General features: G+C 55.4%; 2 protein-coding genes across 4 annotated transcripts; both read left to right on the forward strand.

Annotated features, from left to right (window-relative positions):
- Positions 1-1,606: 1,606 nt before the first annotated feature.
- On the forward strand, positions 1,607-11,632 carry NDUFS2 (NADH:ubiquinone oxidoreductase core subunit S2). Of its 3 annotated transcripts, none has more exons than XM_080649422.1 (14): positions 1,607-2,245; positions 3,990-4,096; positions 7,183-7,373; positions 8,454-8,574; positions 8,684-8,796; positions 9,043-9,117; positions 9,256-9,333; positions 9,460-9,545; positions 9,740-9,859; positions 10,433-10,562; positions 10,791-10,886; positions 11,012-11,095; positions 11,216-11,273; positions 11,439-11,632. In XM_080649422.1, the coding sequence occupies exons 1-14, from the start codon at positions 1,638-1,640 to the stop codon at positions 11,474-11,476; spliced, it is 1,905 nt and encodes a 634-aa protein (XP_080505548.1). In that variant the 5' UTR covers positions 1,607-1,637; the 3' UTR covers positions 11,477-11,632. The 3 variants fall into 3 exon arrangements, with proteins under 3 accessions (XP_080505548.1, XP_080505549.1, XP_080505550.1); XM_080649423.1 differs by lacking the exon at positions 1,607-2,245 and adding an exon at positions 2,631-3,327; XM_080649424.1 differs by lacking the exons at positions 1,607-2,245; positions 3,990-4,096 and adding an exon at positions 3,205-3,327.
- A 184-nt stretch (positions 11,633-11,816) lies between these two features.
- FCER1G (Fc epsilon receptor Ig) lies at positions 11,817-14,989 on the forward strand. Its single transcript, XM_080649425.1, has 5 exons — positions 11,817-12,276; positions 13,897-13,988; positions 14,127-14,159; positions 14,427-14,447; positions 14,600-14,989. The coding sequence occupies exons 1-5, from the start codon at positions 12,228-12,230 to the stop codon at positions 14,660-14,662; spliced, it is 258 nt and encodes an 85-aa protein (XP_080505551.1). The 5' UTR covers positions 11,817-12,227; the 3' UTR covers positions 14,663-14,989.
- Positions 14,990-16,938: the final 1,949 nt, after the last annotated feature.

Here is a 16,938-nt window from a genome sequence, read left to right on the forward strand (position 1 = left end):
GCCTGGCTGACGCACAGCAAGGGCCTAGGTCCCAGGAGGGTTCTGCTCCCTTTTCTCAGGGCTCCCCCAGCTGCCCTCTGCCCCTAGATCCGGTTTCCAGGGCTGAGCAGCCTGAGGGAACTGCCCAGAAAGAGGGTGGGGAACAGGGAAGGAAGCATCAAGGGGAGAGCAGAGAGCAGGTGGCCTGACATTGTCAGGACAGGACCAAGCGGCTGGAGTACAGAAGGCAGGGAGATGGGCCGCTGACTGCCCAAAGGTAGGGCGAGTCTGCTTAGAATGGCACCTGGACGGGGAGAGGGCAAGGCAGCAAGGTTACCACTTTTCCTTTTACAGAAGGGGGGCCCAGGATGGCACCTTCTCTTTTCTGACGTCCCTTCTCTCCTCCAGGCTCTCCCTTCCGGAGTTACCACTTCCCACCCCCTGCAAGGCTGGGAACAGCCATTCCGCCTCCAGTCCCCTCAGGTTCCCCTCCCCACTTCCTGACTCCCCCTTCCCTGGCCTGGCTCCCAGTAGCTTTCCCCAGGCTTCTGGCCTCACCCCTACCCACTCCCAACTGCCCTCAACTCCCCCAGCCCCCAGGCAGCCACCCAGCATGGGAGACCGGCCCTCTCAGGACACAGGCAGTGGTGCCGGCCCATCTGCGGGAACCTTCGCCCGGCTCCCTCTCCTGGCCCCACCTTGTCGAGCACCCAATGGGTCCTGGAACATCCAGTCATCTTTTATTTTATTTATTTATTTGTTCATCCTCACTGAGGATATTTTTTCCATTGGTTTTTTATTTTATTTATTTTTAATATATTTTTATTGATTTCAGAGAGGAAGGAAGAGGGAGAGAGAGAAACATCCATGGTGAGAGAGAATCATGGATCAAGCCCACAACCCGGGCGTGTCCGGAGTCGAACCTGGGACCTTTCAGTTTGCAGGCCAATGCTCTATCCACTGAGCCAAACCGGCTAGGGTTCCATTGATTTTTTAGAGAGAGTGGGAGGGAGGGGGCGAGACAGAAACATCGATGTGAGACATCCATTGTTGACTCCCACACAGAATCAAACCAGGACCCTTCAGTCCATTGAGCCAAACCCGGTAGGGCTTTTATTTTATTTTTAAAATATTTTTTACTGATTTTCTACAGAGAGGAAGGGAGAGGGAGAGAGAGCCAGAAACATCAATGAGAGAGAAGCATCAATCAGCTGCCTCCTGCACACCTCCTACTGGGGATGTGCCCGCAACCAAGGTACATGCCCTTGACCGGAATCGAACCTGGGACCCTTGAGTCAGCAGGTGGATGGTCTATCCACTGAGCCACACCGGTCAGGGATAGAGCTTTTATTTTTATTTTTTTTAATATATTTTATTGATTTTTTTACAGAGAGGAAGGGAGAGAGATAGAGAGTTAGAAACATCGATGAAAGAGAAACATCGATCAGCTGCCTTCTGCACACCTCCCACTGGGGATGTGCCCGCAACCAAGATACATGCCCTTGACTGGAATCGAACCTGGGACCCTTCAGTCCGCAGGCTGACACTCTATCCACTGAGCCAAACCAGTTTCGGCAGGGCTTTTATTTTTTAAAGTTAAAAAATATATATTTCTATTGATTTCAGAGACGAAGGGAGAAAGAGAGATAGAAACATCGATGATGAGAATCATCTGTGGGATCAGGTGCCTCCTGCATGCCCCCCACTGGGGTTTGAGCCTGCAACCCACGGGCCTGGCAACATGCCGTCATCTTTTATTTCTTGTTCCTGTGGGACGGGGCGAGTGGAGGCAGCTGAGTTACAGGGTCACCCACAGGAGCCCAGGCTTGAGGCGGGGAGAGGTCCGCGGGCAGGTCTCGGTAGGGGCCCCAAGGCAGGGGGAAGGGTTCAGACGCAGGGCTCACCCCTTGCTGCGGCCCTCGTTTCCCCAGGATTTCCCCAGGAAGCAGGGTGCAGTCCCGTCCCTTCCCTTCCCCAGAGAAGGGCCACCTCCCCCACTTGTCCATTCCCTCTCTGCCTCGTCACCTCCTGTCCCCCACACATCCTCGCCCTCCCTTCCTGTTCAGGTGGCGAATACCTGCCCTGGTGCCATTGCTTCCGTTTGGTCCACCCCGGACCCACCCCAGGCCCCGACCCTAAGCGGAGGGAGCTGGGGCTGGGGAGTCCAAGGCTGGGAGAGGGCCGGGGCCGGACGCGCCATCACCAGAGGACCGCACTGCCCTTGCCACCCCCATTCTGAGACGAGGACAAAGGGGGTGACTAAGCGGTGAGACAAAGGGCCTTAGAGTCTCCGCAGCAGTGTGGGGGCGCAGCAGGAGAGGCACAAAAGATGCAGTGTCCTTGGGGCCCCGCAGCCCTCACCGTCCCAGCTCAAGTCGTCCCCCGCAGCCTGTCCGCGCTCTCCTCCCGGGACGGAGCAGGGCACATCAATGCACCCTCAGCACTCGCGGTCCCAACCGGGAGGGAAGGCGGGGGGCAGGCCTCCGCCTGGCCGTGGGGCTGTCGGCCCGGCCAGGATCCCGGCGGTTCCTGCGGTCAGGAAGATGCCCCACCCTCGCTCGGTTCCCATCAGACCCCTCCCTGGCGGGAAGCCGGCCCCCATTCTCCGCGGCTGAGTTTCCGGTCCTTGCCCTCCTCCGGTGGCTGTGACCAGGGCCCCGGGGGCCTTGTGTAGCCTGCGCTCAGGCTCAGGGGGCCCCGTACTCGGGCCGGCGGCCCCGCCCCGCTCAGGGGTCGCTTTTCTGTGGCTCCGCCAGGACGGAGCCTCGTGTCCGCAAGACCCGAGGGGGCAACAATGACGCAGGTGGAGGCGGGTGAGAGGCGTCCCTAGGCGCCCGCTAGGTCTGCCACTCTGGGGGCCGTCCCTCCATCACCGCGGGGCTCCCCGCCGGGGGCCTGGTGTCGGGATCGCCCGCCCCGCGGGCCACTTCTCTCTGAGCTACTGCGACAATGGACGCGGGCTGGCTTTCGGGTGGGACCACCCCAGGCGGGAGACGCGAGGCCCCAGGGCTCCCGCCCAGAAAGGCCGACAGTAACGGAGGGAACAGCCTCCTCAGTCCCCATTTAAGCCTCCGCGAGGCTGAGGCGCGGACCCGGAAGTCGTCAAGTTCGGGTGGGCGACCCCGCCAGCTTCCAAGATGGCGGTCGCATTGTGCCGAAGGGCGCACGGCCCTCCCGAGGTGCGCAGGAGGGACTTCCGGGGGTGCGCAGGCGGGACATCCGCCCGGCCTCCTCCGCCGTGTGCAGCGGCGACATGGCGGCGCTGAGGGCTGTGCGCGGCCTCGGGGGCGCTGCGGCCCAGCTGCTGCGGCCCGGCGCTGGGGGCCGGCTGCCAGGGCAGCCCAGCAGGTGAGACCCGGGCATCCACCCGACGCGCTATCCCCGTGACTGGGAACTCCACGGCCACTGGGGCCCCCTAGGAAAGGGTGACCTGGACCGTGACCCCCAGCCCAGGCCCGCTGTCTCGGACCCCAGGGGCCGCGGCGCCCGCCCTGGCCGAGGAAAGGAGTCTCGAGCTCGTTCGGCCAGCGGTGAAATGAGGTGGAGGGAGACCCTGCCCCTCGACGTTGACATAGTGCCCCCTTCCCCTTATCTCTGCTGCCTCTCCTGAACCCCGTCACGGGTGGAATGCCAGCGGTGACACGTGGGAAAAGAGTAAAGGAGGAGCACAAATGGCGACCCCGGGTTGGCCGGGTGCATCGCTCTGCTCACACCTGAGCCGAGCCAAGGAGGCAGCAGGCGCCCTCTGTCTCCCCAGCTGACCTTGAATGACGCGGACGGGAGGAGCTGGGATGCCAGGCTTCGTGCGCAGGGTGGGGGATGAAGTGGTTCTGGAATAAGCTGTTAGGGGGATAGGACGGCTAGGGGTCCCGCTGATTCTGCCAAAGCTGCGGTAGCCCGTGTCAGGCACTTGGCATTGAAGGATCCAGGCCTCCTTCCGGGGTCTGCCCCCCGAGGGTGGATGGGAACAGGAACCAAGCACTGTTCAGCCTGTGCCTTGAACTCCATAGAGGTGCCCGGCAGTGGCAGCCAGATGTGGAGTGGGCAGAGCAGTTTGGGGGAGCGGTCATGTACCCCACCAAGGAAACAGCCCACTGGAAACCTCCACCTTGGAATGGTGAGTGCCAGGGCCCCTGCCCACCTGACTTATACTGCTGAGCGCTGTTTTAGGAGGCGTAGCCCTCACCCTTCGGCTTCTTTCTCCATGCAAGTCAACAAACAGTAACAGTGCTGGTAGCAGGTGTTTGTCAAGTAGAGAAGGAACAGAAGAACATTCCAGGAGAAAAGAAATAGTAGGTCCCTACCAAGGATTTTTGTAAAGATGACATTAAATTTATTTATATGTGTGTGTGTATATATATATATATATATATATATATACACACATATATATGTGTGTGTATATATATATATATACACACACATACACACACACATATATATATATATATATATATATATATATATATATATATATATATATATAAATCGATTTCGGAGAGGAAGGGAGAGGGTAAGAGAGAAACATCAATGATGAGAGACAATCATTGATCGGCTGCCTCCTTCATGCCCCACACTGGGGATCGAGCCTGCAACCTGGGCAAGTGTCCTTACCAGGAATTGAACCGGGACCTCCTGGTTCATGGGTCAACACTCAACCGCTGAGCCATGTGGCGGACTCTACCAAATTTATATCTTTAGCTTCAACTTTTCCAAGAGGTTCATTATGTTTCCATCTCCCTGGCTGGACACAAAGGAAACCTTCCTGAATACAAACATTTTTTCCTCGCCGAAACCGGTTTGGCTCAGTGGCTAGAGCGTCGGCCTGCGGACTGAAAGGTCCCAGGTTCGATTCCGGTCAGGGGCATGTACCTTGGTTGCGGGCACAACCCCAGTGGGAGGTGTGCGGGAGGCAGCTGATCGATGTTTCTCTCTCATCGATGTTTCTGACTCTCTGTCCCTCTCCCTTCCTCTCTGTAAAAAATCAATAAAATATATTAAAAAAAAATTTAAAAAACAAAACAAAACATTTTTTCCTCCATCAAAACCAGTCTTTCCACTTTGACTTTTTGATTCAGATCAGTGGCACTGCCTTTTTCCTAATCTCTCAGAATTGACACTTTTTAGTCACCTTGGCTCAGTCTTCTCTTGCCTTCCGTCTGTGCCCAGTAAGTCACCAAGCCCTACAGCTCTTTCCTCATGTGCATCAGGGCACATCACCCCTTTGTGTCCAGATGTATTTTGTGTCAGACCTTGGTTGTTTCAGGAGTCTCTTCACTGGGCTCCTGCCCTGATCTGCTATCCTAATCCAGTGTCATTGCCTTCATTGTCCCCAAAGATCCATTTACCATGTCAATCATTCGCATGCTCAAAAACCTTTAAAGGCACTTCTAGTTACTTTTTCTTTTTAAAAAAATATATTTTATTGATTTCACAGAGGAAGGGAAAAAGAGAGAGAGAAACATCAATGATGAGAGAGAATCATCGATCAGCTGCCTCCTGCACGCCCCGTACTGGGATTGAGCCCACAACCCAGGCACATGCCCTTGACCAGAATCGAATCTGGGACCCTTCAGTCCACAAGTTGATGCTCTATCCACTGAGCCAAACCAGCTAGGGCTCCAGTTCGATTCCAGTCAAGGGCACATGCCCGGGTTGTGGGCTTGATACCCAGTGGGGGGCTTGCAGGAGGCAGCCAATCAAAGATTCTCTGTCATCGATGTTCCCATCTCTCCCTCCTCCTCTCTGAAATCAATAAAAATATATTTTTAAAAAATAGTAGCACTGCCTGCCAATACTGATCTGCCTTGGGGCAGGTAAGAGTTCCAGAAACACTTTACGCTAAGATTTGACCCGTGTGGATTCACACCCGGAAGATCTCTTCTCTCTGCCTCTGAATCATTTGAACTTAAGAGCCAGCTCAGGTCTTCACAGTGCTTTTCCCTCCCTTTAAATACTTAATGGCTGAGCCACTGAATTGGTAACTTGTCAGTTTGGCCTGTTTTACTAGTTTCTCACAGGTACTTATTTCCCAAATTAAATTGTAACTTTTTTTTTTTTTTAATATATTTTATTGATTTTTTTACAGAGAGGAAGGGAGAGGGATAGAGAGTGAGAAACATTGATGGGAGAGAAACATCGATCAGCTGCCTCCTGCGCACCTCCCACTGGGGATGTGCCTGCAACCAAGGTACATGCCCTTGACCGGAATCGAACCTGGGACCCTTCAGTCCGCAGGCCGATGCTCTATCCACTGAGCCAAACCAGTTAGGGCTGTAACTTTTTTTTTTTAAGTACTTTTAAAAATTGATTTCAGAGAGGAAGGGAGAGGGAGAGAGAGATAGAAATGTCAGTGATGAGAGAGAACCATTGATCAGCTGCCTCCTGCACACCTCCAACTGGGGATTGAGCCCACAACCTGGGCATGTGCCCTTGACCGGAATCAAACCCAGGACCCTTCAGTCCACAGGCTGACACTATTCATTGAGCCACAAGAGCTAGGGCTTAATTGTAACATTCTTGAGAGTCAGTCCTGGCTGGTGTGGCTCAGTTGGTTGGGTGTTGTCCTGTGCACCGAAAGTTGCCAGGTTGATTCCTGGTCAGGGCACATGCCTGCGTTGTGGGCTCGATCCCCGACAGGGGCATGCAGGAGGCAGCCGATCCATGATTCTCTCTCATCATTGATGTTTCTCTCTCCCATTTCCTGGTGGGCCATCATGAGAAGCATTTGGAGAGCAGTGCATCCTAGTGGTTAAGAGTGTGGACCTTGAAATAAACAAAAAAAAAAAAAAAAGAAAAAGAGTGTGGACCTTGGAGCTGAACAGGCTGAGTCTAGTACAGGCTCTGTGAAGTCATTTATCCTTTCTGGCCTCAGTTTTGCCAGTAAAATGGGGATAACAAAAGTACCTGGTACTCATAGGAGAATTAATTAAGTAAAATGGTTAGAGTAGTGCAGGGCATATAATAAGGGCCATATAGGTGTTAGCCATTATTATTATTATTATTATTTATTATTACAAGGGTAATCTGGGTGATGTGGGGAGTGGTTTTGTCATCCCTCTCAAAAAGCTTTTCCCACTCAGTGGTCCTCCTGGAGATGAGGAAACCAGCAGTGTGGAGGGCAGGGAAAGGGTAACCCCTGCTGCCTCCTGTGGGCTCCCAAGGGAGTTGCCATTTGGCTCTGAACTCTTTCCCCCTTCTCAGATGTGGACCCTCCAAAGGACACAATGGTGTCAAACCTGACCCTGAACTTTGGGCCCCAGCACCCAGCAGCCCATGGTGTGCTACGCCTAGTGATGGAGCTGAGTGGGGAGATGGTGCGGAAGTGTGACCCTCACATCGGGCTGCTGCACCGAGGCACCGAGAAGCTCATTGAACACAAGACTTACTTGCAGGTGTGGGCACACAGAGGCCTGTGCACGGGACCTGGGGCATTGCCAGCTGGCTGTCCCCAAAACTCCAGGGGTGGAGGGTTGTGAGGGACTAGCCTGTGGAGGTTGTGAGGACAGTGTTGGTTGGGAGGAGGAAGGGTTGTGGCAGGGGACGCAGGACTTGAACCACCTGGACTTGGTTTACCCAGTAGGAATGCTTTGTAGCTAGAGCTGCACTCACAGCTTTTCTCGGGCTGGCTTTGGGCTGCCCCGTGTCCTTCCTGTAGTGCCTCAGCTTCCCTGCTCTTCTATTGCACTCAGTGTCAAAGCCAGGCTTCCTGGGGCAGGGACAGAGGAGAGAGACCCAGCTCCCAGGATTAACAGCTGAAGATTGTATCTTCCAGCTGTGTGCTTGCTTTCGAAATACTCAGTGAGTCAGAGTGACCAGGAGGGAGTCAGTGACAGAGTTTGACATTTTTAAGAGAACTATGTGACCCAGGTGTGAGGGTCAGAGTTAAAGGAACCGGATCTGGGGTAGGAACCTGAAAGTTTTTTTCACTGTCACGAAGAAAGGTCTTGATGAGAGGGTGATGGGTTCGGATGAAGAGCCAGCCAGCCAGATTGCACTTTCCCCTGGAGATTTCAGGCAGTGGTGGCTTCTGGTCCCAGAGTCCGTGGTGTTAACCCTGAGCACTGCCCCACGTCACAGTGACATCAGTACAAGAACTGGCTGTCCCAAAGAGGAGTGTCTCAGCTCCGCCCCTTCCTGGAAACTAAGCTGGGACTTAGAGTCTGGTGTTCTGGGAAGGAGTCCTTCCTACCAGAAACAATTCCCACCTTCCTTCTGTCCAAACTCCGGGGATGGGGACTCCTAAGACTGATGACCTAGAGGACGGTTGGCAGTGGGGTGCTGGGCCCCGGTCATCCTGCGTCAGACCTGTGCTCAGTCGTGTGTGGGAGCTGGAAATGGTTCCTGGTCAGAGTGTTTTCACTGAGGAGACTGGCAAACACGATTCAGGGTCCCCTGCCCAGCACACTGTTGGGATTAGGTATCCTTGAGGGCTCCTGGCCCTGAGGGGGGACCTGGTTCCTCCCTCTTTCCAGGCCCTTCCATACTTTGACCGGCTGGACTATGTGTCCATGATGTGCAATGAGCAGGCTTACTCGCTAGCTGTGGAGAAATTGCTGAACATCCAGCCTCCTCCTCGGGCACAGTGGATCCGAGGTACGCCCAGCCCTCTCCCGGGCCCAGCTTAGTGTGCAGACCCCGGGCTCTGCCAGGCCTGCTGTCAGCCTGGACCTTTGGCCCCTTTCTTGTCCTCCCCTTTCTGCAGTGCTGTTTGGGGAAATCACACGGCTGTTGAACCACATCATGGCTGTGACCACACATGCCTTGGACATTGGGGCCATGACCCCTTTCTTCTGGATGTTTGAAGAAAGGGAGAAGGTAGGAGAAGGAAGGAAGAATAGGAATGGGGAAGGAGATGAGGAAGTGGAGAAGGTATGAAGGTGTAACGAGAGAGGACGCAGGGGGAACACTTAGGGGAGGAGGTTTACTTAACCTGGGTTATATTCTTTTAGGGGCCAGTTATATTCTTCAGGGATTCTGTTGTGAGGGGCAGGGGAGTGCACCACCATGTGGTCAGACTTAGGGGTCCAGGATTTTGTCCCCAATTCCCTGTGTCCCATCCAGATGTTTGAGTTCTACGAGCGAGTGTCGGGGGCTCGGATGCATGCTGCTTACATCCGCCCAGGAGGGGTGCACCAGGTGAGCAGCCCCCAGCTTCCGTCCATGCTTGAGTCCTTTGTGACCACTGGAGGGCAGCACTGGCTGATGGAAAAGCCACCGTGTGGCCCTGGCCGGAGGCTCTGCTGTGCTCACTGTCACTCTCCATCTGGCTTCTAGGACCTACCCCTTGGGCTTATGGATGACATTTATCAGTTTTCTAAAAACTTCTCTCTTCGGATTGATGAGGTGGAGGAGGTGAGATAGGAGTCAGTGGGGGGAAATCCCTCTTTTCTCCTCAAGCAGGATTTGTGGGGTTTTGGTCCCCAGTGCTAAAAGACACAGAGGTGTTGGACATTTGAAAGGTGTTTTCTTGGCCAACAGATGCTGACCAACAATAGGATCTGGCGAAATCGGACAGTTGACATTGGGGTTGTAACTGCCGAAGACGCACTGAACTACGGCTTTAGGTAAAAGACCAGGCTTCTCCCCTGGGGGTGGGGGTTCTGGACTGAGAACACGGCTTCCTGGACCTTCCTGGTTACACTCTGAATTTGTGTGCTGCCCAGAGCAGGGGGTGTGGCGGGGGCAGGAAGATTAAGGGAGGGAGGGTGCCTTTCTTGGTGTGTGGAGAGCAGCCCTTGTTGCTGTCTGGTCTCTGCAGTGGGGTGATGCTGCGGGGCTCAGGCATCCAGTGGGACCTGCGGAAGACCCAGCCCTATGACGTTTATGACCAGGTGGACTTTGATGTTCCAATTGGCTCCCGAGGGGACTGCTATGACAGGTGAGGCCCAGGTCCTCCTTTAGCTCACGGTCCAGCTGGTGTCCCTTAACTTTCCCCTCAGCTACTTTCCTGTGTGTGTGAGTGCTTTTCAAAGCACTTTCATGTGACACCTTGTTTTACCCTGACGGTGTCCTTCTGCCTTCGAACTAGTGTGGCTGCATTTGATCGCTGAGGAAGTGGAGGCATGAAGGTCAGAGAAGAGCCCAGGATTATTCCGCTAGAGTTGAGACTTAGACTCCCGACCCAGGTTCTTCCCACCAGATCCTCAGCTTTGAATCTCGTTCCTGTGTACTGACCCTGAATGAGATTTCCTGTTGCTTTTTGAGTCTGTCTGACTCTCACCCATTCTGTACTCCAGAAAGTGTTTAAGATGGTGATCAAAGAGGGAAATGTTACTGGACAGGGTCTGAGAACATTAGGAGAAGACTTGGGGACAGGCCCAGTACCAGAATCGAAGACTGCAGGCTTGCTGTGGTGGCCAGGCCACGCCCAGGTGCTCGGCGAGGAGGAATGAGGGAATCGCAGCGCTTTTCAGGTCGGAGCCTGTGCTCCGGGCTCTCTCGTCTCCCTCAGGTACCTGTGCCGGGTGGAGGAGATGCGCCAGTCCCTTCGAATCATCTCTCAGTGTCTGAACAAGATGCCTCCTGGGGAGATCAAGGTTGATGATGCCAAAGTGTCTCCGCCCAAGCGAGCCGAGATGAAGGTAGCTGCAGGGCGAGGAGGGGAGGTCCCGCAGGGCAAGTGAGAGGATCCTGGCATTCAGTCCATTTGCGGAGAACTCACTCGATGAGAGTCTCCAGCTCCTGGGGCCTCCTCTTCCTCTGTCTTCTCTGCTCACTTCTAAGTCTCCCTGAGGGGAGAGACTGTTTCCTGTGCCGGAGTGGCGAGGAGACTGTGGATCTGAGTTATTGATGCTCCCCTTTCCCTCCAGACGTCTATGGAGTCCCTGATCCATCACTTTAAGTTGTACACTGAGGGCTACCAGGTTCCTCCGGGGGCCACATACACGGCCATTGAGGCTCCTAAGGTGAGAGGAGGGGAAGGAGTGGGCGGCTGGAGACATGTTGGTGAGGGTGTGGGTGACAAGAGGGTCAAATGGCGAGGAGCAGCTACTTCCTGCTGATGGCAGCCGTCTCCTTCCTCCTTGGGCAGGGAGAGTTTGGGGTGTACCTGGTGTCTGATGGCAGCAGCCGCCCTTATCGATGCAAGATCAAGGCTCCTGGCTTTGCCCACCTGGTAAGAACCAGTCCCGATGACTCTTGACTCCACTATGCTTGCCTTTGGTTGAGATGCCTGTGCACTTCCCTCCGTCTGCCCTGGTAGCCTTGCTAGCGCTGTCGCTCTCCCCATCTGCAGGCTGGTTTGGACAAGATGTCTAAGGGACACATGCTGGCGGACGTCGTTGCCATCATAGGTACGAGGCTGTTGTGTAGACAGAGGCACTGGGCCCCTATGTGGGGACAGAATCTGGACACTTCCTGTTCCGCAGAGACTCAGGGTGTGGACTCAGATCCTCAGTCTCAGGCACAGAGAGCTCTGGATCCTGGGTGACAGTACTTTGTCCTCCCCGGCCTCCTAGGCACCCAGGATATTGTGTTTGGCGAAGTCGACCGGTGAGCAGGACAGCAGCACTTCATCTCCCTGCCTCTCGACTTCTGTGCGGAGCCTGTCGTCGTTGGAAACGGGCTGTGTGTGTACACGGCATGCGCTGTCAGGCTTTCTGTGTGTGTTCTAGAAAAGAAAGAGTAATAAATTAGCCGCCTCTGGTCCCTATGCCAAAGCTTCTGGTATGTCTTAGTATCGCACTGTCTTTCATTTTCATGGGAAACTTGGGTGTTTGTTAACCTTGTACTTCTCTGTTAGATTCCGTCTTAGCAGTTTTTCCTGTTCCTCTCCGCCCCTTCTCTGACTCTTGTCCTTTCCACTTCTCCATTCCCCGTTTCCTCTTTTCCCTCAGCGCCCCCCCCGCCCAGACTTTGGTGCCCACACAGACCAGTACCGCTCAAAGCAGGGCCAGGGGTCTTCCCGGCGGAAGGGAAAAGGCTCGCATGGGTCCTTGGGAGCCAGGTGGCCGTGCTCACAGGCGTGTGTCTGAGCAGGGCTGTGGGAAGGGGAGTCTTTCCCAGCATGGGAGTCCCCTCCTGTGGAGGCCGAGCCCCAGTCACTGGACGCCTGAGGCGGAAGGGCCCACACTGCTCTGCTCCCTTAGTTGGCCCTTCCGGGAGCCGCCTGGTTTCTAGCGCAGGAAGGGGAAGGGGCCAGAGCTGGGGGAGGCGTGGCAGGAAGGGGGGAACTCTGTGGTCAGGGAGCTGCTCACCAGCACAGCTGCGCCGGCCCTCAGCTCGTGCCGCCCCTCCGCCCGCCCAAGATGATTCCCGCGGCGCTCCTGCTCGTACTCCTTTCGGTTGAACAATCAGGTGAGGGACAGTGAACTAGACTCCCAGGTGGGAGTCAAGGGCATGTGGGGGGGTGAGGCAGGGACCCTGGGGGTGGGGGACAGCAGTGGGCAGCTGGGCACAGGGACTCCGGCTGGGTCTGTGTGGTTCCATCTGGGCACAAAAGTCAGTTTCCTCCTTCCTTGTCCCCATCTGAGGATTGATAGGCACCCCAGGCTCCAGCTGGCAGGGAGGGGAGTGTGTGACATAAAAAGCTGGTCTGGGAAAAGCTGCGTTTCCTGTGGGTGCCTTTGGTCTTGTCCAGGAGGAGCTGACCTCCAGCTGGTTAAGTACTATCTGTCGAGTGCCTGTGGGGAGCAGAGCCTGACCTTGTGCGAGGGAGTGAGGCCAGGCTAGCCACACAGCTGTGCTTGCTGCTTCCATGTCATGGCAAACATGCACCTCCCATCAGCCATTGCGCGGAGGGTGGGCAGTGTGAGCATCTAGAGACCTGAGCACCCTCGGGGAAACCGAGGCAGGATGGGAAAGGCAGCAGTCAGCTTATGAACTCTCACCTCTTGCTCCCAGGGCTGTCTTGTGTGAATGTTACAAGATGGATGGTTGTGGCTGCAGTTTGGCGGGGACAGGATTAGTGGAACTGGAGGGAATTGGGGGAAATTGAAAGATGGAAGGAAGGTTGCACCAACCCAGCTATGAAGGTGGAAGGGTCCGAGAGCAGCCGTGCGCTGGGAGCCCCGCTGAGGCCTGGGGAGAGCACGCGCGAGGGCAGGAAGCTCGGCTTTGCTTCCAGTGTCACTGACTGCCCTGAGGGAGCTGCTTCGCTTGCTTGAGCCTTGGTTTCGTCATCGGTAAGATGGCGACGTTTCCCAAACAGGCAGCTTTGAGATTTATCAACATGGAGTGTGAGAGACCTTCGTCGCAGAATAAAAAGTCACAGGCCCGGGAGCCATGTGACAGAGGCCAGGGTGATGGGCAGATAGGAGCTCAGACCCTATTTTACTTCTTTAAGTGCACAAACTTCCTCTCCGTGGCCCAGGGTGTGAGGAACAGGGTAGGGTCCCACAGACACCGCGTCCCCGAGACGGAATCTCAGCTGGGGGCCTTCCTGGAGGACTGTGCCGGGGTGTGGGCACCCCTGAGGCCGGGGAAGCAGGTGCCTTGTTTTACATGCCCCAGTGTCTGGTGGGCAGAGCGCCATGTGGCAGAGGCTAGATGACCAATAACAGAGTAATGGCCCTCCCGCCCTTCCCCAGCTCACATCCTTCCTGTCCAGCTCTCAGCCACAGGTCACAGGACTGAGCAGCCGCTCCTGTGGTTTCTTCGCTGACATTTGTCACTGCCTGCCCCTCGCCCTGCCCTCCGGGCTGAGGTTTTGGCTTTGCCTTGTGCACTTAGATGAGTCCCTTGAGGGCCATGAAGTGCTCAGCCGAGCCTGAGGAACCCCAGTGCTCACAGGAAAGGCCGGGGCTGAGGGAAGTCCTCGGGGCTTAGTGCACTGAGTTCCAGCCTCTCTCCGAGGCTGAGGAGAGGAATCCAGAGAAAGAGCAAGCTTCCCTGGAGAGCACCCTCAGGCCTGGCCTCCCTCCCAGAGTCCTCCCTTCCCTGATGTCTTCGCCCCATGGCCACCCTCTCTCCCCTCAGAGGCCCTGGGAGAGCCTCAGATCTGCTACATCCTGGATGCAATCCTGTTTCTGTACGGGATCATCCTAACCCTGCTCTACTGTCGTCTCAAGGTGAGGCTGGGCAGGTGGGTGGGGTCGAAAACGGGGACAGTGGTGGCAGCATGGCTTTAAGGAGAAACCCACCAAGTTTGGAGGGAAGGGGGATGGGCCACTAACATTGCTCTTGCTAACGACCTTCCTCTACTCCAGATCCAGGTGCGAAAGGCAGCTGTAGCCTATCAGGTATGGATGCCCCTCCCTACACCCAGGTGTCAACAGTTTTGCGGACTCAGCCCTCTGGGCTATAGCCTTGGGGCCTGCAGCCCTGGGAGGTGCTGACCTGCATATTCAGAGACCCCTTCCCACCTCACCCTACCCGCCCTGCCACCCAGCCAAGTCACAGGTGACAAGTCCCACCCCTTGCTGATATGTCCCTGGGTGTGGAAGAAGATGCTGGGGGGCCCTGGAGGATGTGTGGGTCTCTGAAAAGTTGCTCCTTTGCCTCCACAGAAGTCAGATGGCATTTACACGGTGAGTGAGCTGGCCCCGCCCACCCCCAATGCCAGGAAGTCCGCAGGAGAGGGTGGATTATGAGTGACCTTTGGAACAGCAGGATCTGTGGGGGTGAGTGGGAGCCATGGAGGGACGCAAGCTCCTGACTGTCCTCTGACCTTCACTTCCAGGGCCTGAGCCCCCGGAACCAGGAGACTTATGAGACCCTGAAGCATCAGAAACCGACAGAGTAACTTGCAGGACAGATGCCCTTGGTCACGTCCTCCTGCTCCCAGTTCCTGCCCAGCCCCATGGCTGACACCACATATGCCTCCCGCCATTAATGCCCAAGACCTCCCATGTAAAGACGTTATGCCCCCATGAATGGACCCATTGGTTCCTCTTCCCTGCCCAAGGCCTGTGCTCAGATCCTGCTCATTAATATGCTTATGCTAGTCTCCTCCGACCGCCCCCTCCTTCCCTGCACCCAGCTCCCCCACTGCCCCCCCTCCCTACTCCCAGTTCCCACCGGGCGATGGGAAGGGAACAGCACCAATAAAGCCGCCACAGATTGGGCTCCACTCCTTGTTTCCTTCCTTGTACACTGAGCCTCTGCAGGGCTCTGGCCGGGTACTGAAGTTGCCATTGGGAGGAAGAGAGTCCCACGCCTGACCTCACAGCTCAGTGTCAAACGCCAGGCTATTTTGCTCAATTGAAGGGCAAATGCTACTGTGAGGGGACAAATGAGACGCCTGGCCCCAGGCCTCTAGTTTGGAGCAGGAGCAGGTACTTGCATGTTGGGATTCTGGGCACATTCAGAGACATTCGAACCTAAGAAGAGACTTCTGGACTGTGGGAAAGCCTGGCTGCCCAGCCTCAAAGAGCGACCAATTCAATCACAGTGGGCGTCAGAGTCTCTAGGTCAGCTCACCGTGCCCGTGGCCGGCTGGCCCAAAAGCCCAGCATCAGGAGGGACGATGTGAGGAAGGCTCATGTGATGCCCTAAGGCAGTGGTCGGCAAACTCATTAGTCAACAGCACAACGATTGACATTTCTTCTGAGAGCCAAATTTTTTAAACTTAAACTTCTTCTAACGCCACTTCTTCAAAATAGACTCGCCCAGGCTGTGGTATTTTGTGGAAGAGCCACACTCAAGGGGCCAAAGAGTCGCATGTGGCTCACGAGCCGCAGTTTGCCGACCACGGCCCTAAGGAAAGGTTGCATGGGGACAGTGAGTTTTCAGCGGGTTCTGGGGCAAAAGGGCCCTTAGCGGAACAGGGAGGGATTGGATGTGGGCAAGACAAAGGGGACAAGTTGGGTCCTGAAGGGAGGGGAGCTCCTTGAGTGCATGGGTGGGCGGTGAAGGAACCCCTCCTCAGCGCCTGTCCTGTTTCCAGCATGAGGCGGGATTCCTGGGAAGCCTTCTGCATGTGCCCTGACCCCAGGGATCAAATCTGCAACCCAGGTACATGCCCTTGACTGAGAATTGAACCGGTGACCCTTTAGTGCGTGGGCCGATGCTCTAACCACTGAGAACACTGATCAGGGGTTCTTTCTTAGAGAGAGAAAGAGAGAGAGAGAGAAACATTGATCGGTTGCCCCTGGGTATGTGCCCTAAGAATCACACCCTCCACCTTCTAGCATATGGGATGATGCTCCAACCAACAGAGCCCACCGGCCAGGGCTGGAAGTCTTTGCATCCCATCTGCTGCGGCCCGTCCTGCCTCAGACCCAGCAGCCTCTCAGATGGGACTCTGGCCTGTGCCCAGGCCACCCAGGCTGGGCAGTTCTTTACTCTCACAGTGACTCACACTTGTCAACGCATTTTCCCAACTCCTGTACCATTTGCTCTGCTCACTAACCCTGTGAGTATTCAGGCTCTTCGTAGTTTAACCTGTCAAGTTAAACTAGGTTGTCCTACAAGGGACAGACTGAGGTCTGTCCCTGTACACTTTAGCACATGAGAAACCCACAGGTACTGGGAAAGAAGGGGAGGAAGATGGTCATGAGGGCTGAGGCTCATCAATATGCAGAAGAAATTGGAGCCTCATCTGAAGGCAATTTCAGATGAGACATGAGAAGTGTGTCAGGGAGGGAAGCAACTGTTTTAGAGGTAAAGCGGGAATAAGTTTCTGGCAATGCCTCCACTTCCCTCCGCCTTGCACAGCCACCCAGTCCACTTTCTGTTCTGCTTGATTTAATCCAGGCATCATGGCTTTCAGCATCTCTAGTCCCACATGTCCACCCAGCGGGAGCCTGCCAGGCCTGAACTGGTGTGGTGTCTGCCGGTTCCAGGCTCTCCAGTGGCAGCGGGGCCAGGGCTGACAGCACCAGGTAAGAATGGGGAGGGTGTGGAAAGGTGTCCCCAGATAGGGGTCCAGGTGAGAGCAGTTTGGGGAGAGTGAGCCACACCTTTTACTGTAGGCCGGGGCGTGGGAGAAAGCAGTGTTCCCTGGCTCGGAAGGGAAGAGAGGGCCTTGGGTGACATCTGTGGGTTCACGTTTTGGAAGCTTTCTTCTCTTCATAGGAT

This window comes from Plecotus auritus (genome assembly GCF_963455305.1).
Source record: "Plecotus auritus genome assembly, chromosome: 12".
Classification (NCBI taxonomy): Eukaryota; Metazoa; Chordata; class Mammalia; order Chiroptera; family Vespertilionidae; genus Plecotus; species Plecotus auritus.